Below are 23,812 nucleotides of genomic sequence, written 5' to 3' on the forward strand. Positions count from 1 at the left end.
GAACACTAGACATACTCCGTGTAAGAGCATCAGCAGTGGCACGGAGCTCCCGGCGAAATTCCCCGCAAAATTTCCAAAAACACCTCCTGCCAAGTCATACGGACTTCCCACTACACTGCCACGTCATATGGTCTTCCCACTGCACAGTGGCGGAATTCTCTGCGGAATTCCCAACGGACTTCCCACAATAAAAAAAATTCACAAATGCACAAATTAAACCATTTCCGGAATTAAACAATTTACGGAATTAAAATTTCAATGCGAATACGGAGAGAATGCAAACATACTTCATTATAAAAAAAATACTCCCTCCGTCCCATGTTACTCGCACTTTTCATTTTAGGCCGTAAATTTGGAATTGATTTTTAGTATAATTAAATTAGGATTTTAAGTGTAATGAGACATCACTTAATAAATGAACTCTTAACTTAAACTAACATATTAATTAAATGCATTAATTCTAACTTAAACTATAAATAGTGTAAGGAGTTTGTGACGAGCCGAAAAGCAACAGTGCAAGTAACATGGGACAGAGGGAGTGCATAATTACTAAAAAAGTACATTATTATTAAAATAAAAACCGGCTTCTCACTCCTCGGATTCCCCGTCGCCAGTCCCCTCGCCGTCCCCGCCGCCGCTATCCGACATCTCGTCGAACCCCAAATCGCGCTGCATACTGTTGAGGAGGGGTTTAAGCTTCCACTTGTAATGGGGGTCGATCGCTTGGCGCCATTCAACCATCGCACGTAACAAGGTTTCATGTGCCGCGATGCGGGCGAATGAGGGGTTCTCGGGATCGTTTTGGGGAGTGCTTCCCCTCGACATCCGCGCCGCGTACTTTTGCCCAACCGGGCGATGGTGGCGGGGGGAGTTCCGAGGAACCAGCACTGCTACTGTACTCTCCGGATGCGCTGATCTTCGTCCGCTTCGGCTAGCCAGATTCAACACCCGCATTGAACTTGGGCGAGGACTGCACCACAAGATACACCGACCAATATTTGAATCCCCCAAAGCCCTTGTCAGCGTCGGGGAACTGCTGATGAGAGATCAGCCTCACATCCTCGGCAGACATGCCGCTGGTTGCCGAGCGGAGGTTGTTTGTGTATTCCGGCAAATCGACTGAGCTGCCTCTTCAACCGATCCCACTGTTTCCGACATTGCTCTGAGTTGTGAGGCTTCCCCCCTGGCGGTTTGAACTGGAGGTAGCTTTGGCTAATGCGCCATCACATCCGGCCGATGTGCTGGTTCACCCCGACGTATGGATCCTCCACTACACTGATCCACGCCTTCGCCAACACGACGCACTCGTCCATGATCCAGACGGTCCTCCTGCTCCCGCTGGATCCCTCCCCCACCTCAGCGGCCCCCACATCACCACTGTACACTGGGACGCCCCGTCCCTGCCCCTCCCTCGCCCGGTCATCCCACTCATCGCTGTCGCCGGTGATGCGTCGGTGGGAGAATCCCGGATCGGAGAAAGCCCCAACTCCTCGAGCGAGAACATGTCATTGCCACTGAACTGAGTCTCGAGAGGAGAACTCGTCGGGTTGTCCGTCGACAGTAGGTCCATATAGAGCCGATAGACGTTGTTCACCGGCGATTGAGGGACCCCCTGCCTACTCCCTCCGCAGCGACAGGTGATCTCTGCATCATCCCAGGCATCATCATCCCCGGCATCTGGGGCATCATTCCGATACTCGCCCCGGGCATCTGGGCATCATCTCATACCACTGCGGGTACATGTTGTAGTACCCGGGCATCATTCCCGCTGGCATTTGAGATTGGGGCATCATCCCCGGCATTTGAGGCATCGCAGCGGACATCGGCGTACTCCCGCCGATGGGAAAATGCGGTGTCGGTGACTCGCTCGAGGCGGGGGAATCGCTATCGTGGTGCTCCATTGTTCTTCGAAAGAAAGGTATTTTTAGAGAGAGATACTCGTTAATACAAGTGGTGCGAATGAAATGAAGTTCAACGGGACGTATTTACAGAAATTTTAAAAAAATATTTAATGCAATAAACGGGAATTCCACGCGGACGTCCGTGCGAGTCAACACAATGGCGGGCGTCCGCACGGAATTCCGCGGAACGCTGCGGAATTGTGAATTCCTTGACGGAATTCCGTATCCGTGCATGCCACGCACAATGGCGGATGTCCCCACGGAATTCCCGCACGCCGGTGGGAATTCCGCGGTGACGTCCGCCACTGCTGATGCTCTTAGTACAATTTGGCAAATATCCCCCCAAAATAAATTAGCTCGCATATTCTTACTATTGTTTATAATACTAGTATAATACTACATGTTTTGGAACATTACAATACTAGCTTCAATAATTAGCTACTCATTCAACATTTTAATTAATTAAAATTATAAAAAGATGAAACATTTTTTTTGGTCCATGAACTTTGCCAAAGTATCAATTTAGGTCCGTGAACTTTAAAAATATCATTTGAGGTCCACCAACTATGAGTTAGTATCATTTGAAGTACTTTTTACTATTTCCAAGTTTTTTAGACGAAAATACCCTCAATACCTTAAATTGTATATAGTTTTAATAAATTTATCATATACTCATATTTTTTTATAAATATTTTTACAATATATTTTTGACAAATTTTCTAAATATAATTTGACCTTAAATATTATCACTTAATTTTGTGACATGCAAGTAAAATTGCTTCTTCAATGTTTTATATTAATTTTTTTCTAAATTGAATAAAGAACTTTTTTTAATAATAAAAAATTGAATAAAGATCTTTTCTTGGATGTCACAAAATTAAATGATAATATTGAAGGTCAAATTATATTTAGAAAAATTATCAAAAATATATTGTAAAGATATTTATAAAAAAATATGAGTATATGATAAATTTATTAAAAGTATACACCTTTTAAGGTATTGAGGGTATTTTCGTTAAAAAGCTTAGAAATAGTAAAAAGTACTTCAAATGATAATAACTCATAGTTGATAGACCTTAAATGATATTTTCAAAGTTTATGGACCTAAAATGATAATTTGGTAAAGTTCGGGGACAAAAAAAATGTTCCCTATTATAAAAATAGAGAAAAACGCAGTAAGAAAGAAACAAAATAGATCAAACCGTTGACGTCCCCCACCTTAGTCTACACTGCAGGCAAGTCTTCTCTTTGAACGCCTCCCTCTTTCTCTCTCCTCACCGTTAATGGCGACTCCCCCATCCCCTCTCCCCAGTCAAAACATCCATCTCCTGGAGCTCCATCCCCCCTCTAAAGCCACCCACGCACCTCAATTTCAACTCAATTAACCAATCCCCAAAATGGAGCAAACCCTCCAAGCAATCCTCGCCGCCATCGCCAGCTTCTTCGTCGTCACCCTAATCCTCTGCATCATCCTCATCTTCTGCAACACCGAATCCAAGCACTACCGCCACCGCTCTCACCCGAGCCCCTCCTTCTTCGACAGCTTCGACCCGAGCCTCCCCCACGTCTCGATGCAGGAGCTCGTCGCCGCGACGCAGAACTTCTCCAAAGACCTCATCATTGGCGACGGCAGCTTCGGCCTCGTCTACAAGGCTCACCTCCGCCGCTCCGACACCGTCGTCGCCGTGAAGAAGCTCTCCCCCGACGCCTTCCAGGGCCTCCGCGAATTCCAAGCCGAGATCGAAACCCTAGCCAAGATCCGCCACCCGAATATAGTCCGGATCCTCGGGTACTGCGCCACGGGTCAGGATCGGGTCCTGATTTACGAGTTCATCGAGAAAGGCAGCCTCGACCAATGGCTATACGACACGTCGGATAATGATGACGCTGACGTGGAATTCGCTCCGCTGACGTGGCATTCGCGGATGGGATTGGTGAGAGGGGTAGCGGAGGGGCTGGCGTACATGCACCACGAGCTGGCGATCCCGATCATCCACAGGGACATCAAGGCGAGCAACGTGTTGCTGGACTCGGGGTTCGGGGCCCACATCGCGGACTTCGGGCTGGCGAGGCGGGTGGAGGGGCCCCACTCGCACGTGTCGACGCAGGTGGCGGGGACCATGGGGTACATGCCGCCCGAGTACGTGGAGGGGTTTGCGGCGGCGACGATGGCGGGGGATGTGTACAGCTTCGGGGTGCTGGTGGTGGAGGTGGTGACGGGGAGGAGGCCGAGCTTCCCGTTCCCCGGGGAGGACGGGAGGGAGGTGAGGCTGATGGAGTGGGCGAAGGCGATGGCGGGGAAGGGGAGGTATGTGGAGATGGTGGATGGATGCATTGCGAGGGAGGATTTGGAGAAGGGCGTGGTCGAGGAGGTTGTCAAGATTGGGCTCGAGTGTGCGCATCACCACATCAAGAATAGGCCTACCATGAATCAAGTGGTGGAGCAGTTGAATCACATTTTGGGTGTTGTTGGATCGTCTAAATTCTTTTGACTTGTAATTAATTCTTTGCCTCTCACTATGCCTTTGCATTCATAAATTTAATCTTTTTGAGTATGAATATGGATGGATCTAGTTCCTAAAGAAATGGAATAGTAATCGGACCTACAAAAGGAAATTATTCGAATCGAGGTAAGTTGAAGTGATCTTTTTCATGGGTTTCTCAATCTTCAGTCACTATGCGATTAACTATCGGTTCCGGTTCTAAATACACAAAATGTTAATTATATCGAAAGAATCAGTATACCGATTTTGATCCAGCTAGTTAGAGACGGTTAATGTTCAGAAATTGGAACTATCGGTCCAATTATGGACTGAACTAGCATCAGTTGTGAGGGCTTGGGTCTTAGGAGCTGAAGGAGTTAGATAATTGAAAATAATTGAAATTCCTACACGTTTGTGTGTGTAGGTAAAACAGTAGTACACCAAAATCAGGCTTCATCACTCAACCAAAATCACAACTAACATGATTGATTTCACTACCAAAAAATCATGATACTAAACCTTGTATATCACTAAAGTTATACGATTCACACCCATACAAAAATTTTAAAATGAAGGAAAGGTTTTCCCAAAAGAAAAAGGAAAATGAATGTCACTGTTAGCCATAGCATCAATCAAAGATAAATATACACAGCTTTTCAAATAAAATTCTACTACTTCATATTGACAACTACAAAATACAAATAATAACTCATCACCGATGTCCTTAACAGAGGAGAACTAAACGACTATATCCCTCATTCATGCTTTCGGCTCACCTGAAGATGACAAGAGCGCTTCTCTAAATCAAAATAACAATCTAGGAATGCCAAAAGACGGTACTTTAACCTTCAAAAACACCATATCCTAAAGCACCACAACTGAATGCAAAGCAAGAATATGATCAGAGCAGACTAGTGAATCGCCATGGCATCTTGCATTACCTAAAAGTTTCCATTTTCCCGTCATCCGATGACAGGGCTAGCAGAGATCAAACCAGTGCTTTGGTTGCTCGGACTTCAGGTAACACATGAAAGGCTTGTCATAGTATAATAGTCAGAAACATGACAGACTACATTATTCTGCATGAGCAACTCTTTGTAGTCAAATAATCAAATTCATCGCCCGATCCATCTTCACTGAGAAAATACACACTTGATAAGAAAGAGGAAAGTGAGAAGACACATGCAGATAAGGGCATCTTTGTAGAGTCAAGCATTCATTCCCCAACTTGGAAAGACATGAAACTTGACAAAACCGACAGTTGGATAAAGAACCGGACTTATGAGTACTGAAGTTGGCTACAAGATCAGCATTCTAAAGCATGTCAAAGAACAATCCAAGAGGTAGATTACTGATCCACCCAAATAACCTATCTACCATATATTCACTGTGTCTTCATTGAAAATACTCATGGCCATGTGCAAGTAGGTATTTCAGAATTAATTATAATGTATGGCTAAGTAGTTCTCTAAAATATTTGTCTGGCCGTGTTTTTAAAAGGAAACATAGTAAAACCCACTTCATCATCTGACGCAGAAGAATAGAACCCATATGTGCTGTATCATGTAGTATATACTTTTGTCATAAATTGTACATATGGTATGAAGACGTTTAACAAAAAGATGAGCTTAAAAGTAATACCTTGCACGAAAGCAGATACCAGATCAACCTAAGCGTACAACCTTGCTTTCTAGAACTACACCTAAACAAATCATAAATAAACTGAGTTTGCATAAGGGGGCCGAATAAAATAACAGATGAAACTGTCCCTTGCTCCCTGCCTTATATCTCATAGACAATAAGATCAAGCTAGAGCAATAGAATAGAGGCAAAAAAAAATATCTGATGTTGCAGTAGAATGCTTCAAATACACCCTCATCAAACATCATTGTTTGCAACTAAATTAGCAAATTGTTAACAAAATGATATTTTCCACACTAATACAGTTGAAATAGAGACAGAGGGCAGCAAAAGCAAACACCTTTTGGTAGAGGTAATTTTCAAATTCTATAATAACATGCTTGGAGCAAATTTCAAGAAAGATTTGGACTTTACATCACACTCCTCCACATATAAAAAACAAGCAAGCAAGTGAAAAAATCTGGAAAATTTTCAAACAGGCACATACTAATATGGTAGCTATTCATGTTTTTGTTCAAAATCATGCATCAGAAGCTCCTGTTACCTCATCTCAAATTCTCGTATCTCAAAAAGCTCTCCCCCAGTTGTGTCCGTCCATTGCACTTTCCTCCTCTCCAACTGACCTGTGTCCGCTTCATGCTTGTTGGAGTTTCCACTATCAGCAGCACGAGCAACCGGACCAATATTTGCTGACTTCTTCAGGCTACTCTTAAGACTAACTATCGCCCTAATATTTTCATTGTAATTAACTGGATCATCAACAGAATTCACTTGAACTTTACTCTCATCAATAACTACAGTCTCCGGCAAAACTTCTTGGTTTTGAGTCGGTCCAACTTTAAGAGGAAACGATTTTTCACGTCCAGCGGCATGGCGACCAATGCACACAAAGGAGGCGCACCCGCGGACTAGCCGGTTCTTCACAGGAGCCAGCTGGAGATCAGTCTCTTGGTCTACCAACTGGTACTGGCTCCACGGCGCTACTCTCATGGGTTCCTTCTCGTTTTTTTCCGACCCGATAAACGAAGAGTCAATCGCTTACTATCTCCAGAAGCTGAAGAATAGAAAAAAAAACCTCCTTCCACTGCCAATAACACCAGTTGTTCTCATCTGATTCTGACCACCATCCCACCTACTTCTGCACCATAATTCACCTCTAAATTCATCTCAAAAGCATCCAAATTTAACCTCTAAACTCTACTACAACACGGCACAGAAGGACAAAAGCAAGATGCAAACTCAATATAACAACAAAAACTGCATTCCAAATTATCCCCAAAAATAAAACTCCAGTGACCAAAACAATTCAAATAAATCGATTATCTCATCTACAATGCGGCAGCATTTAAGATCAACAAAAGGAAGCATCTTACAGAGACAAAAGTTGTCACAAAACGACAAAGAGAAAAAGGCATACATTATTGAAGAGGTTCCACAGAAAAAGATGAGATTAAAATTTCCTTTCACACTGTATTGAATTTACCATAACATTTCGAAATAAACAACGAATAAATCGAACAAATCAGCACACTTTCACCAAAGAGTCAATAATATCTATCGACAAGGCAGTCAACTGAAAGGTAAAAAATGGAGTAATTTATGGAAACTCCAATCAACAAAATCATACGCATTTACTGCTGCTAAACGGTCGCAGCCGCCATATAAAATATTACGCACGGAAATATATACATACAGATCTGAATCGATCTCAATCGAAGAAATCACCGGGCAAAAATACGCATCTGCAATTGCGAAGGGATTTTCCGGCGAATAAATACGAGCTGCGAAGAAATCCAGAGAGTGAAGATTTTACAAAACCGAGTATAAAAATGGGATCTTTTTCTCAATTATTTATGTTAATTTATTTATTTGCATATTTATAGGGTGAATGAATATGAAAGATAATAGAATGAAATTAATAAATGTCACAAATTACATTAATTGACAAAATAAATGACAGAGAGAGAGAGTGAGAGAGGCTACTTGCTGTCTGGCGCATGACAGCGATGGGTCCATTATAATTCATCAAGTGCATTACCAACGCGGGGCACCCGCGCACTCGGCAGCCGTGGGCGCACAGCCGCGTGGTGGGACTCCGCATTGTAGATGACGGAGCACGCAAGTGGTCATAATTAATCACTAGTGTGCATACGAGTCGAAGAAACGGATCGCGACTCGAGTCTACATCCTTGGCCGAATGCGACTAACACATCTCAAGGTGCGTCTATGAACTTCTAACTTACCAAATACTTCCTCCGTCCGCCATTTAGGAATCTCATTTATTGGCGGCACGAGTTTTAAGAAATGTTAAGGAAAGTAGATGGAAAAAAGTTAGTGGGATATGAGTCCTACTCAGTGGCGGACGCAGGATTTTTATGATGGGGGTTCCAAACCAGTGTTTCTAGTACTGTGGTATTTTTTAGCACGGATGACTAAGAGTATCAGTTATAAAAGTTAGAGGTATGTGTAAAGTGATTGTTGATAGATGCAACGTTAACGTAAAAAAAACCCAACTTAATATGTTGAAAAAGAGAGTTAAAAAAATAAAATAAAACCTTAATTATTGAAAAAAAGATAGATTTAAACAGAATTTCTTAATATTAGCAATATAACAAGTAGAATAAAAAAGTGATATAAATAGAAACACATAAAATAGAAAATAGAAAAATCAATGTAAGATGAGAGAAAATATAGTAATTATAGAAACAAATAAAATATATAATAAAAAAATCAATGTAAGATGAAAGAAAATATAGTAATTGTTCTTATAGTAAGAATCGAACTCTCAAATGTTTAATTAAAAAGTAAAAAAAATTTGAAAGAAAATATAGTAATTGTTTTTATAGTAAGAATCGAACTCTCAAATGTTTAATTAAAAAGTAAAAAAAATATAATAGAAAAATCAATGTAAGATGAAAGAAAATATAGTAATTGTTCTTATAGTAAGAATCGAACTCTCAAATGTTTAATTAAAAAGTAAAAAAATTTGAAAGAAAATATAGTAATTGTTTTTATAGTAAGAATCGAACTCTCAAAATGTTTAATTAAAAAGTAAAAAAAAATTAAGAATCAAACTCAAGTCAAATATAAATAAGAAAAAATAAGGACATTTATAGATATAAGAAAGAATCATTAAAAATAGATTGAATAAACTCTTAACCAAAAACTTCAATGGAAAACAAATAAACTAGCCATGGCTGGTGTGAATGTGGATCGAATAGTTGTGAGACACCAGTTGCACGATTGAATAAACTACAACAAGAAAAGTAAAAACACAGCAATTACGTGGTTCGGCTCTAGGCCTACGTCCACGGGCAGAAAATTAGTGTATGTGTTTATTGATCACTCAAAAGGATTTGCAAGAACACTCAATTCTCTCGGGGATTTACAAGTAAAGAACTCTCTCAACTCGCTCAAAGTCGACTTGCTTCAAGAGCACAAATGCACAGTTGGAAAAACTTCTCCTCTCTACTCTATCTCTCTTGAATTATGTTGTTGTTGAATGAGTGGAAGCATCGTCGCTACTTAAAGGAATTAGGCTCGATCAATTCAGCTCAACCGCCTTCCAAATTCTGTTGTAACCGCTAATTCAACAGTCACTCTCGTTTTTAGCACAACGGCTAGTTTCTGGAAACTGCTTTCTCTTTTCCTTGGTCAAGCTGTATCTATACTCCTTCATCAAGTCGCATCTCCCTTTTTTTCTTGATAAGCTTGCCTCCTTGATCAAGTTATAGCTTCACCGCGATGTCTCCTTGATCAGCTCAATAAACTAACAAAATCCTCCACCTTAAGCGATCCAAGGATCCCATACATCTAGCTCTAATCTAAGTAATGTCGAAACTTAGACTTTGGCAAGGCCTTTGTAAGTACATCAGCTGCATTGTGTTCGGTGCTTACTGATAAGTCGCATTCTAGGCCTTGGTTACTGGTCAGTATAAGGTGCTTTATTGGATAATATCTGCAAAATAGTTGTTAAAGTGTGCAGGTTGAAGTACTAAATCAGGAGGGAAGGTTCAGAAGGAATTCGAGTGAAAAAGCTGCGAAGAGTGTGCAAACTGGTCAGTATGAGCAGAAAATACGCAAACTGGTCAGGATGGATGCTACAGAAATGGACACGAGAAGGAAGGACTTGCTTGGAATAATCACCTATCTAAAGAAGGGCAAAATTGTCATTCCACATGAAGAGAAAGCCCTAGAAATTAGGGCAAGCCACCCTATAAATAGGAGCTGAACATAAAGAAAAGGAGGAATCGACACACCACTTCACTTAGGACTTATCATCACTACTACATCACTTTTGAGGAGAATAGCTCCACTAGCTTTTAGTTCCATCTAAATCCAGCAGCCTGACTTGAAGATTCCGGCCACCTGCCGGCCAGGAGCATCATGCCTGATTCATTCCAGCCGCCGTAGTTCCAGAAATTCCTCCAGTTTCAGTTTCCGATGAGCCAAACAATCTTTTACTTGCTTGTTTTTAAGATTTCTTAGTTTAAGAACTTGTTTTTGCCTGCCTTTGACTTGGATTCCAGTAGCTACTTAGTTGAAACATCTTTTGGGTGATAATCTTGAATGCAATGAAGTTTATTGTGGTTTTATTTTATGTTTCAGCTTGCTTATTATTTCTTTCTGCCAAGTAGCTAGATCTGGTAGTTTTACGTTGATTTCCGTGGTTTAAGTGCTTGAATCTGCTTTGCTTAGTTAGATCTAGGTTTTCTTGGAGTGTTTACAAGTTTTAATCGAGTTAAGTTTCTAAAAAATGCATGGGAATCGTTTCTGCTTGCTTCTGTCACCTTGTCTCGCTGACCAGTTTGCGTAGATCTCAGTTTTCTTAGCTTTCGTTCTCGATTTCAGGTTAAATATTGCATTTTCGAATTTTCAAGCTTGATCATTCATCAATGGAGTTTGTTAGATCTTGTTTGTTTAGCTTGGTGAAGAAGATAATGTCACAATCAAAGAATGGGACCACTTGTGTTGCTTTTGTTGCTTTTTGCTTTTGTACTTGCACATTTTCAGCTTTTCTGCACACCCAGGAGACAGGCTGCCAGCATGTCCTTTGATTCTCTTTACCTTTTGTCTAGCCATTTTTAGTAAGTTTTGTCTAGTAGCTTCTCACATACACACTCGTACCCTAATTTACACACGCACTTTAATTTCTCTTAGCACGCAGCATTTAGAGCCCACCCTGACCTATTGGTCAGGAGGGGTATAAGTTCCATTTCATTTTCCGACTAGGTAAAACTCAACCCCAAAAAAGCGTGGTAGCTAACCAACCGCTCCCAGAATGTCATCGCAAGTGTATCTCGCCTACATCCATCTCTGTGGGATTCGACCCTTACTCCACTATACTAGCCAGTAGAAGTGGGTTGAGGTATTTTTTTGTTGATAGGGAAGATAGACACAGACCCAACGACACAGCTAGGTCTAGGTACCCTCCTGGCCAGCTGACACACACACACAGAGTCATAGTCTCATCTTTTCCCTCCTATCAAATGGCGCCGTTGCCGGGGATGGATGGCGTTTTTGCATACATTTGTTGCATGACACTTTGGTGTACATATAGTTAATTATTTTTCTTTTCTTTTGTTTATTAGTTTATGAGGAGTTTTGTTAAGAATTTTGGTGTAAATATTGTAGATAAACTTTTCTTTATTTTTTGTGTTCCGCAGTTAAATGAAACTGAGTCCAACTGGCCAAAGGAAGAAGGGGTGAATCCAGTCACCACTCATTCAGAATTAACCACTGCCTTGCCTGTTGACTTGGATGCGAGCGATGAGGAGGATCGCAGCACAGCCATCAAGAGTGAACCGGAATCAATATCCGCAGCTGAAGATGAGAAAGCCAACATGGCTGACGACCAGGAAGATGATCCCGAGATAAGCTCATTGTACGCCCACTTGGATGGTGAACCACCGCAAGCAATCGTCATGACCCTAGGACAAGAAGCAGTCTACGTGAAGCCTCGTATTATGGCCGTCCTGCCTGTGTTCTTGGGGAGGAGTTGTGACAACCCATACGAGTTCTTGCATGAATTTTGCAAAATCTGCAAGGCTCAAAAGCGGCCAGCGGGGTCGAGCGAAAATGATTACAGACTGAAGGCCCTTCCCCTTGCCCTTAAAGGGGAGGCGAATACTTGGTTCAAGAGGCTGCCACCAAATTGTATCAGAACCTGGTCTGACTTCAAGATGATGTTCTTGGATCAGTTCTTCCCAGCGGCCAGGACAAGCGGACTAAGAGAAAAAATTCTAGGAGTTACACAAAGTTATGATGAGACCCTTACTCAGTACTGGTCAAGATACATGGGTCTGTTGGATGCATGTCCGAACCATCGCATGACGGATATTGAGATACACCATACCTTCTATGAGGGGATGAACAAGGCAACCAAGGATCTTGTAAACTCATCGTCCGGAGGAAGCTTCACGCAACTACGGGTCAGCGAAGCGAAGAGGGTCCTAGGGAAGCTACTGAGTGCAAAGAAGGAGTACGACAATTCAAGGGATGGATACAGCCGAGAAAGGGTTGCAAGTGCCTCGTTTACTGATCAGGAGCAGAAGCTTGAACAGAAGATGGATTTGAAGATGGAGGAGTTGAAGAAGACACTTCTGAGTGCAATTGAGAAAAACACTCCACCACCTTCCTCAACTGGGAGCTACAAGGGTGCAAAGCAAGGGAATCAAGGGTTGACCTATGATCAGCCAAACGACTTGGCCAGTATGGAGCAGGTCAATGCTGCCGGCTACTTTAATTCAAGTGGGAATTGGATCCAGGGTAGGCAACGGGATGCACCATGGAGGGATCACCCGAACTTTCGTTGGGGAGATGGGAACCAGAATCAAAACCAAGGTCAAGGTCAGAACCAATATAACTCCCATCCGAACCAAAACCCAAACCGTGGCCTAGCAAACCCTGACCACCAGTTTAACTGGTCAGGAAGGAACCAACAACCCCAAAACCAAAACCCACAAAACCAAAACTCTAACCCTAACCAGCATCACTACCCCAACCAGTTCTGTCAGTACCCTTCATACCAAAATCAGCCAAACTACCCCTACAACCAAAACCATCCATACTACCAGTCGTATCCCAACGGCCAGTATAACTCCCATCACCAGCAATATCCCTACCAACACCACCTGAATCCCAATCACAGTCAATCCCACAACTCTAACCAATTCGGCCAGTACCCCTCTCATCAAAATCAGCCAAACTATTCCTACCACCCATACCCTAACACCCAGTATAATCCCCACCATCAGCAAAACCCTAACCATTTCCCACACCAAAACAAGTCAGAAAGATCTATGGAAGAGATGATGGGAGAGATGCTTGCTTACCAACAAACCATGAGGAGTGAATTTCAGTCAAATAATGAAGTGGTGCAAGGCATGCAAAACGCCCAGAAAGAGCATAAAGAAAATATGGACATGTTGAATAAGCAACTGTCCTACCTGGCCAGTTCGATGAATGAGATTTGTGGGAATGCGGAAAGGCTCCCAGTTATGGTACACATACATGACAAGCCTAATGTTAGCAAGGTGACATTGTGGTCAAGAACATCCTACAAGGAGCTTGAAGGGAATGAGTCATTTGGGGAATCAAGCAAGACGAAGGATATGGAGGACATACTGATCAAGAGGAGTGGTCCTGATAAAACTGAACCAGTTGCTGAACCTCAAATCAACCAGGGTCTGGAAGAGAGTTCAAGGGAAGCCACCAAAGAACCTGATGAAGAGGATATTGAAGAGACTATTTGTCGGAAGTCAAGATTCGCTAGAGCCACTTGGGCTCACCTACTGGCCGAGAAGAATGCAGAGAGAAAACAAGGGATGAAGCGCGCATCGAGGCGAATCATCGGGCGTAGGATTGAGAAAAAGAAGGGGGCCAGCAAGGTTCATGATCTTGTAGAGATCTCAAACAAGGAGGACAAGAATCCTTGCAACAAAAAGGAGAGCAAGGACACTGATACTGGCCAGGAAGATAGTGGACCTTCTACAAAACCTAGGGAGGATCCAAAACATACTACAACTGTTGCTGGACATCCGTCATCGACCCTTACTATCCAAGAATGGGGTTTTCCTACAAAACCTGGGGAGAACCCGACTGCTACTTTCGCCCAGCCAGTACAGGAGGCCAACATCGACAATCCACTTGCCATCCCTGCTACCCAGAAAGAGACACCAGTACCAGAAACTGACTTACAGGAAAATCAAGACAAAGAAGGAAAATGCAACCAAGAAAGAAAGAGGAAAGACAATGGGGCAGCAAAGCAAAAGAAGGAGACCAAGAAGCCCAGGGTGGTCCTATCGGCCATTATGATCAAGAAGCTGGGACAAGTGCCCAAACTGATCGGGAGCAAGGTCCCCAACAACCATCATCTGCGGCTCATGGAAAAGAGGAAAATCAAGGGGACTTTCAAGAATCATAAGAAAAAGAGTGACACCCTGATGTGTACCAACAAAGGAATCCGAGAAGGAAACTGCACAAGGCTCCTAACCAGAGAGGATCCAAAGGAGAAGATGACCGACCCTACCAACTGACCAGTTAGCTTTCTTTTTATTTTCAGTAAACTTGAGTTTTTTTTCTAGTTGTGTTATTTTTTTTTTGTACATGTTTTAGCATGCGTATACCCTCATTCATAACACTTAGTCTATTCCATAGTCTAAGTGTGAGAAGAAGATGGTTTACAACTTTATATGTGTTTAGGATGTTTAGAAGTTGTCTTTGTTTTGTATTTTTTTTTATGTGAGTCCTATACCTTCTCCCACTTAGCCTATTGCATAGTCTAAGTGTGAGAAGTTTTTGTTGACATAGTATGTTTTGCATATTAGTTCTTGTTCCACATTGTCTATGTGTTCTCTATGTTCGTTATTCTTCTCCCACTTAGCCTATTACATAGTCTAAGTGTGAGAAGTTTCATATATAATATGTTTTCCATGTATTATGTGCTTTCTGGTCTTTTGTGTTTCTATGTGTTGGATACTGGTCATCCTGTTTTCCACTTCATTAAACTTGCGTGAAGGCAAGCAAGGATGAAGTGGGAGGAGGAGATAATGGCCAGTATAATTGTATATATGTGTTGTCATGTGTTGTGTCAGTCCCTAGTAAGTCAGTTTAGGTTAAGTTTTGTTTTTTTAGGACATGTGTTAAAACACGGGCTTAAAACTCAACTGCCTCAAACTGACGGTGAGGGGAATTGAGGGAGATAAGGCATGCTGGACAATGGAAACCACCCCCCTTAGTATCTCCTAGTCAGTATAGATGATGCAAGTATGAGAGAAAAACTCATCCTTAGAGCCAGATACAAAAGCCCTCTTAAATTGTGAGTTATAAGCCTAAGTGGAACCACTTTCCACCAATTTAGAAAAGAAAAGAGTGCCTGCCACATGATGCCTAGGGTAAGGTGACTGCGTGTAGCAAGTCCTGAAGGCAGTAGGAAACCCCCCATCTTAAAAAAAAAAAAAAAAAACCATCCTTTAGAACCTCTCTTTCTAGCCAAATCTATACCCAGATATATAACCCACTAGCCACTGGGACTGTGTGTGCGAGGCATAAGGCAAGAAGGCGACTGGCCAGGAGGACATACAAGAAAAAAAACAACTAGAAAAAGAAATCGAGAAGGAAGGAGAAAATCGATCAGGAGAAATTCCAGGTCCAAAAAAATATAAGAAGGAATAAGGGTGGCGAAGCCACATAAAGAAATGTTGAAGAAAATGGTCAAAAACACTTGACCACAAAAAGAAAGAAGAAGGAATAAGGGTGGCGAAGCCACAAAGAAGCTACTGACCAGTTGGAGTCCAATATCAGAAAACGTCCAGCCAAAGAGAAGCAACAGCCAAGAGCTCAAATGCACACAGTTCCCCCACATCGAAATAAAGTAGTAGTTTTTGAACCTTAGAGCCTTAGGAACATCTACCCCATACACTACAAACCAATAGCCCCGTTACAAACCTTAAAGCCCTTCAGGAGCCGCACGTGAGATCTGAGTCCGAAGCATCTGTGGTTCAGCATTTTGAGAGAAAACAGTCCTAATATCCCTAGTGAGGAATGAGCGACTGAGCGAATCTGGTGTTTGGCCGAGAGTTTGGGTGATCTTGACGAGCAGATATACTGACTGAGAAGGAAAAGGGGGGCGGCAGAAGTTCAAGGCTGTCTAAGGCCGGATTGCACCTAATCCCAAGGGGAGGGATGGTTGAAAATATAGCCCGTTCAATGTGTTTAAGTGCTTGTGAGTCTGTTTATGTGTGTTGTCCGTCGTTTATGTGTTTTTCTTTGCGTCCAAGTTTTAGAGTCTTAGGTCGGTCAGGGGTGTAACCAGGCCAGAATTCGACTTATTTCTTTATGTTTGTTCTTCACGCTTGAGGACAAGCATGTGGTAAGTGTGAGCAGTTTGATAAGTCGCATTCTAGGCCTTGGTTACTGGTTAGTATAAGGTGTTTTATTGGATAATATCTGCAAAATAGTTGTTAAAGTGTGCAGGTTGAAGTACTAAATCGGGAGGGAAGGTTCAGAAGGAATTCGAGTGAAAAAGCTGCGAAGAGTGTGCAAACTGGTCAGTATGAGCAGAAAATACGCAAACTGGTCAGGATGGATGCTACAGAACTGGACACGAGAAGGAAGGACTTGCTTGGAATAATCACCTATCTAAAGAAGGGCAAAATTGTCATTCCACATGAAGAGAAAGCCCTAGAAATTAGGGCAAGCCACCCTATAAATAGGAGCTGAACATAAAGAAAAGGAGGAATCGACACACCACTTCACTTAGGACTTATCATCACTACTACATCACTTTTGAGGAGAATAGCTCCACTAGCTTTTAGTTCCATCTAAATCCAGCAGCCTGACTTGAAGATTCCGGCCACCTGCCGGCCAGGAGCATCATGCCTGATTCATTCCAGCCGCCGTAGTTCCAGAAATTCCTCCAATTTCAGTTTCCGATGAGCCAAACAATCTTTTACTTGCTTGTTTTTAAGATTTCTTAGTTTAAGAACTTGTTTTTGCCTGCCTTTGACTTGGATTCCAGTAGCTACTTAGTTGAAACATCTTTTGGGTGATAATCTTGAATGCAATGAAGTTTATTGTGGTTTTATTTTATGTTTCAGCTTGCTTATTATTTCTTTCTGCCAAGTAGCTAGATCTGGTAGTTTTACGTTGATTTCCGTGGTTTAAGTGCTTGAATCTGCTTTGCTTAGTTAGATCTAGGTTTTCTTGGAGTGTTTACAAGTTTTAATCGAGTTAAGTTTCTAAAAAATGCATGGGAATCGTTTCTGCTTGCTTCTGTCACCTTGTCTCGCTGACCAGTTTGCGTAGATCTCAGTTTTCTTAGCTTTCGTTCTCGATTTCAGGTTAAATATTGCATTTTCAAATTTTCAAGCTTGATCATTCATCAATGGAGTTTGTTAGATCTTGTTTGTTTAGCTTGGTGAAGAAGATAATGTCACAATCAAAGAATGGGACCACTTGTGTTGCTTTTGTTGCTTTTTGCTTTTGTACTTGCACATTTTCAGCTTTTCTGCACACCCAGGAGACAGTCTGCCAGCATGTCCTTTGATTCTCTTTACCTTTTGTCTAGCCATTTTTAGTAAGTTTTGTCTAATAGCTTCTCACATACACACTCGTACCCTAATTTACACACGCACTTTAATTTCTCTTAGCACGCAGCATTTAGAGCCCACCCTGACCTATTGGTCAGGAGGGGTATAGGTTCCATTTCATTTTCCGACTAGGTAAAACTCAACCCCAAAAAAGCGTGGTAGCTAACCAACCGCTCCCAGAATGTCATCGCAAGTGTATCTCGCCTACATCCATCTCTGTGGGATTCGACCCTTACTCCACTATACTAGCCAGTAGAAGTGGGTTGAGGTATTTTTTTGTTGATAGGGAAGATAGACACAGACCAAACGACACAGCTAGGTCTAGATACCCTCCTGGCCAGCTGACACACACACACAGAGTCATAGTCTCATCTTTTCCCTCCCCGGCAACGGCGCCATTTGATAGGAGGGAAAAGATGAGACTATGACTCTGTGTGTGTGTCAGCTGGCCAGGAGGGTACCTAGACCTAGCTGTGTTGTTGGGTCTGTGTCTATCTTCCCTATCAACAAAAAAATACCTCAACCCACTTCTACTGGCTAGTATAGTGGAGTAAGGGTCGAATCCCACAGAGATGGATGTAGGCGAGATACACTTGCGATGACATTCTGGGAGCGGTTGGTTAGCTACCACGCTTTTTTGGGGTTGAGTTTTACCTAGTCGGAAAATGAAATGGAACCTATACCCCTCCTGACCAATAGGTTAGGGTGGGCTCTAAATGCTGCGTGCTAAGAGAAATTAAAGTGCGTGTGTAAATTAGGGTACGAGTGTGTATGTGAGAAGCTACTAGACAAAACTTACTAAAAATGGCTAGACAAAAGGTAAAGAGAATCAAAGGACATGCTGGCAGACTGTCTCCTGGGTGTGCAGAAAAGCTGAAAATGTGCAAGTACAAAAGCAAAAAGCAACAAAAGCAACACAAGTGGTCCCATTCTTTGATTGTGACATTATCTTCTTCACCAAGCTAAACAAACAAGATCTAACAAACTCCATTGATGAATGATCAAGCTTGAAAATTTGAAAATGCAATATTTAACCTGAAATCGAGAACGAAAGCTAAGAAAACTGAGATCTACGCAAACTGGTCAGCGAGACAAGGTGACAGAAGCAAGCAGAAACAATTCCCATGCATTTTTTAGAAACTTAACTCGATTAAAACTTGTAAACACTCCAAGAAAACCTAGATCTAACTAAGCAAAGCAGATTCAAGCACTTAAACCACGGAAATCAACGTAAAACTACCAGATCTAGCTACTTGGCAGAAAGAAATAATAAGCAAGCTGAAACATAAAATAAAACCACAATAAACTTCATTGCATTCAAGATTATCACCCAAAAGATGTTTCAACTAAGTAGCTACTGGAATCCAAGTCAAAGGCAGGCAAAAACAAGTTCTTAAACTAAGAAATCTTAAAAACAAGCAAGTAAAAGATTGTTTGGCTCATCGGAAACTGAAACTGGAGGAATTTCTGGAACTACGGCGGCTGGAATGAATCAGGCATGATGCTCCTGGCCGGCAGGTGGCCGGAATCTTCAAGTCACGCTGCTGGATTTAGATGGAACTAAAAGCTAGTGGAGCTATTCTCCTCAAAAGTGATGTAGTAGTGATGATAAGTCCTAAGTGAAGTGGTGTGTCGATTCCTCCTTTTCTTTATGTTCAGCTCCTATTTATAGGGTGGCTTGCCCTAATTTCTAGGGCTTTCTCTTCATGTGGAATGACAATTTTGCCATTCTTTAGATAGGTGATTATTCCAAGCAAGTCCTTCCTTCTCGTGTCCAGTTCTGTAGCATCCATCCTGACCAGTTTGCGTATTTTCTGCTCATACTGACCAGTTTGCACACTCTTCGCAGCTTTTTCACTCGAATTCCTTCTGAACCTTCCCTCCTGATTTAGTACTTCAACCTGCACACTTTAACAACTATTTTGCAGATATTATCCAATAAAGCACCTTATACTGACCAGTAACCAAGGCCTAGAATGCGACTTATCACTTACCTTCTCAACTCTGACTGAACCTTTCTCAACCTCATCTCGAATGAAGTGTAACCTCACTTCGATGTGTTTGCTCCGCTCAATCTGATACTTCTGTATGACCTTTTTGATGTAGTCTTCTTGAGACAACCACAAAATTCCCTTGTCCCTGTCTTTGAATATGTCCATACCCAGTATCTTCCTCGCACTTCCCAGATCTTTTACTTCAAAGCCTTCTTTCAGCAATCGTTTCACTCTATCCAGCTCTTGCCTATCTGGTCCAGCAAGTAATATGTCATCCACATACAACAGTAGATACACCGCTGGCCACTCAAAATCAGATTTAAAGTAAACACAGCTATCATACTTGGAATTTACAAATCTCATTTTCTGCATGTGCTCATCAAATTTGATGTGCCATTGCCTGCTTGCTTGTTTTAAACCGTAAAGGCTCTTTTTCAACAGACACACTTTATCCTCACTGTCATGTATCACAAATCCCTCTGGCTGATCCATATATAAAGTCTCTTCAAGATCTCCATGAAGAAAAGCTGTCTTCACATCAAGTTGATCTAGAAGCCAGTTTCTTTGTGTAACTATGGCCAGTAGAATTCGAATTGAGGCATGCTTCACCACTCGAGAAAATACCTCATTGTAGTCTATTCCTTCCTCCTGTGTGAAGCCTCTAGCCACAAGTCTTGCTTTAAATCTGATTTTGTTCCCAGCCTCCACCTTTTCTTGTATATCCATTTACAGCTTACTGGCCTTTGTGTGGATGATCTATTCACAAGTATCCAAGTCGTATTCTTGAGCAAAGACTGTATTTCCTCTATCATAGCTTCCATCCACTGCTTGCTCTCCTTTGACCTCATAGCCTCCTTGAAGCTTGCAGGCTCTGCATATTCAATATTCTCTGCAATACAGAGTGCATAGAGCAAGTACTCTGCCTCACTGTATCTGGTTGATGGTTTAGGGACTCTTCTGATCCTGTCTCTAGCTAGGACATAATCGTTTAGGTCTTGCTGATCCTTCCCAGGATGCAGAGCATCAGTGCTTGGCTCCTCTTGTTCATCATGAGCCTCTGATTGCTGTTCAGCCTCAGCAACTCTGTCAGTTCCAGAAACCTCCACCTGAGCTGACTCCCCAGGTTCTAAAATCTCCATCTTCATCATTCTTTCATGCTCTGGCTCCTTCCTTAGGTGAGATGACCTCCCACTGTTCTGTGCCTTTTCCAGAAATGGCATCCTATTTTCTTCAAACTGCACATCTCTAGATACGAGAACCTTCTGATTCCCTGGTTCTATACACCATAGCCTATAGCCCTTCACTCCCTTCTGGTATCCAATCATCACACATCTCAAAGCTCTTGGATCCAGCTTGCTTTGCCTGATGTGAGCATAAGCCATGCAACAAAAAACTCTCATATTTGAGTAGTCCACAGCCCTTCCATACCACTTTTGATCTGGAGTATCAAATGCTATTGCCGAAGATGGACTTCTGTTAATGAGGACTGCAGCCATACTGACAGCCTCACCCCAGAACCTCTTAGGCATTCCAGAGCTAAACAACATGCACCTAACCCGCTCTAAGATGGTTCTATTCATGCGTTCAGCAACTCCATTTTGCTGGGGATTGCCTAGAGCTGTCCTGTGCCTTCTCATCCCTTTATCTCTGCAGAAAGAGTCAAACTCATTGCTAATGAACTCTAACCCATTGTCAGTTCTCAAGCACTTCAGTGAACAGCCCTTTTCCACTTCAACTACTCTACACCATTCTTTAAACCTCACAAAGGTTTCTGACTTTTCTTTCAAAATAAACACCCACAGCTTCCTTGAAAAATTATCAATGATGGATAGAAAATATTTATCTCCACCCAATGTGATTGGTGTAGCTGGCCCCCACAAATCACTGTGGGCATAGTCAAGTAGAGCTGCTGAACTGTGGATGCCCCTTGCAAAGGGAAATTTCTTGCTTTTCCCGAGCACACATTGCTCACATAATCCCAGCTGCTCACTGGGATTTTCCAGCTTGATCAGGCCCTTTTTAGCTAACTCTTAGATTCGTGCCTCCCCTAGGTGCCCAAGTCTTAGATACCAAGTCCTCAGATCCATTGTTTGCACTAGATTTACTAATCCAGAAATCACATTTGCCTTTAGATAGTACAAACTTCTTCTTCTTTCAACCATCATGACAATTTCACCATCCTTGACGATGTTCATGACTCCATCAGATAATATGTAAGCATATCCCGCAACATCCAAGACTCCAATGGAGATCAGGTTTCTCTTAATTTATGGAATGAATCTCACACCAGTGAGTGATAATGCTCGTTTCATGCATTGGTTTTGGGTGATATTACATGCTTTTTTGGGGAGATAATGTGCAAATTTGAGATTAAGTGTTCAGATATTTGTTGGGTCAAGTAGATGCTGTAAATTGACCGAGCAGATGCAAAATGAGCAAAAAAGTAGTAAAATGTATCAAAAATCAGCTAGGTCAAAGAGAATTATCAGGAGAGCAGGTGCGTGAAAAATCTGCCGGACCCAGGAACGCACACAATTTCCCGGTGCCGGGAAAATGGAGCAGAAAAGTGGAGAAATGAGCAGATTTAAAATATCCTATTTTAAGAGTACAAACGTCAAATCATGAAGAGCATACCCTAGAGATTCGAGCTTGAAGCCTCCCTATATAAAGGGACCAACATGAATGAAGAAGGGGGCGCTTAACGCTATTGTAGTTAGGTAGGAAGTTCTCGGTAGCGCTTAACGCTACCATTCTCGTAGTTTAGGTAGGAAACACTCATAGGCGCTTAATGCCACCGCTTTCTTAGCTTAGTTGAGTTGAGTTGCTGATTCCTTAGCTAGTTTAGATAGTTCAGTGCTTTCTTAGCTTAGTTCAATGGTTTCGACGGTGGAATTGACGACTCCGGCGTTGGATCATTGCTTTCTTTACCGCTTTTGAGACAATGTAGTTAGATCTCGAGTTTAATCGGAGGAATTGACGACTCCGCCGTTGGATCTCAACTTATTTCCAGTTTTATGAAGCTTTGGTGTTTATTTTCATGTTGATGATGCTATTTACTCATGTTTCTTGGATGCTTTTCGCAATTGGTGTCTTAGATGTTTAGATCCATGATGTTTACATGATTTCCAGTAGTTTAGAGGTTGAGATCTAGTTATTCACGTGCTCGATTTCTGAGATCTGTTAGTTTAGGTGATGCATGTAAGGTTAATCCGTGTTTATTCCGCTTTCTGCTTGACCCAGAAGAGTAGATCTGGCAGTTCTAGCTTGAATTTCGTGTTTACGTTTCGTTTTCGATGTTGGATTGTGGTGGATCTGAATCTGTGTTGGTGGATCTGATGTTCTCTGTTTCTATTCTGCATGATTATGGCTGCTTACTGTTCGATCTCGCATCTGCTAGACCCAGTAGCTTAGATCTGTTAGTTTAGGCTTTAATTTCATGTTTAAATTTAGATCTGAGATTGCGCTGTTTTCATGGTGTTTAATGCTCTGTTTTGTTCTGTATTTCCCGTTGGATTCATGAAGAAGATGAAGTTTGCTGGTAGTTAGAATCAGATCTGCTTTAGTTTGTTAGTTGCAGCTTTCTTGTCAGTAGCTATTTAGGGAAATCTGTTCTGCTGCTTTTCTCACTATCTGTTAACTGGCTGTTTTAGGAAACTTATTTGCTCGACCCAGGAAATTCGGTGAATGTTCCAAAGTTAAATTCAGTTTCGAATCATGCATGTATTTATATTTCAAGCAATTTCCATTCTTTGGACCCAGTAGATATAACATATTAGGTTTAATTTCCCAGGTCTAGTAGTTAAAACTCAATCCTCTCGTTGCGTGGCAGCAGCCGATCATTTTTCCGATTGTGGCATAGAAACAATCTCGAGTAGGTCCCTAGTCTCTGTGGTTCGACCCCGCTCTTGCCGCTTATACTTTGTAATATTTGTTACAATAGTGGGAAAATTATAAATCTTGTTGAAAGGAGGAACACGTGCACACGACACACGTGCAAAAACTCTCTCTTCAAATGGCGCCGTTGCCAGGGACTATGGCGTTATCTACTTGATTTTGTTTCTATGACACTGTAAATAGCTTTCGGCTTTCTTTAATTTATGTTTTTTTTATCATTTTCTTTTGTCCAGGCATGACTTCTTATCCAAGGTGTTTTTCAAGGTTGAAAAAAATCAAGGCTGAAGTGGAGAAGGAAAGCTCTCCGA

At 42.0% G+C, this 23,812-nt stretch overlaps 2 protein-coding genes across 5 annotated transcripts; one reads left to right on the top strand and one right to left on the bottom strand.

Annotated features, from left to right (window-relative positions):
* The first annotated feature begins 3,010 nt into the window (after positions 1–3,010).
* On the top strand, positions 3,011–4,460 carry LOC121779319 (phytosulfokine receptor 2-like). Its single transcript, XM_042176640.1, has one exon. It carries the CDS (start codon positions 3,299–3,301, stop codon positions 4,391–4,393), a length of 1,095 nt encoding a protein of 364 aa, XP_042032574.1. The 5' UTR covers positions 3,011–3,298; the 3' UTR covers positions 4,394–4,460.
* A 486-nt stretch (positions 4,461–4,946) lies between these two features.
* LOC121779322 lies at positions 4,947–7,929 on the bottom strand. Of its 4 annotated transcripts, none has more exons than XM_042176644.1 (4): positions 7,719–7,929; positions 6,570–7,163; positions 6,026–6,086; positions 4,947–5,515 (listed from the first exon to the last, which is right to left on the bottom strand). In XM_042176644.1, the coding sequence occupies exons 2-4, from the start codon at positions 7,013–7,015 to the stop codon at positions 5,486–5,488; spliced, it is 537 nt and encodes a 178-aa protein (XP_042032578.1). In that variant the 5' UTR covers positions 7,016–7,163; positions 7,719–7,929; the 3' UTR covers positions 4,947–5,485. The 4 variants fall into 4 exon arrangements, with proteins under 4 accessions (XP_042032578.1, XP_042032580.1, XP_042032581.1 ...); XM_042176646.1 differs by having other exon boundaries at positions 4,947–5,520; positions 7,719–7,927; XM_042176647.1 differs by lacking the exon at positions 6,026–6,086 and having other exon boundaries at positions 7,719–7,923.
* Between the last annotated feature and the right edge of the window lie 15,883 nt (positions 7,930–23,812).

The sequence above is a fragment of the Salvia splendens genome, chromosome 19 (assembly GCF_004379255.2).
Source record: "Salvia splendens isolate huo1 chromosome 19, SspV2, whole genome shotgun sequence".
NCBI classification, from domain to species: Eukaryota; Viridiplantae; Streptophyta; class Magnoliopsida; order Lamiales; family Lamiaceae; genus Salvia; species Salvia splendens.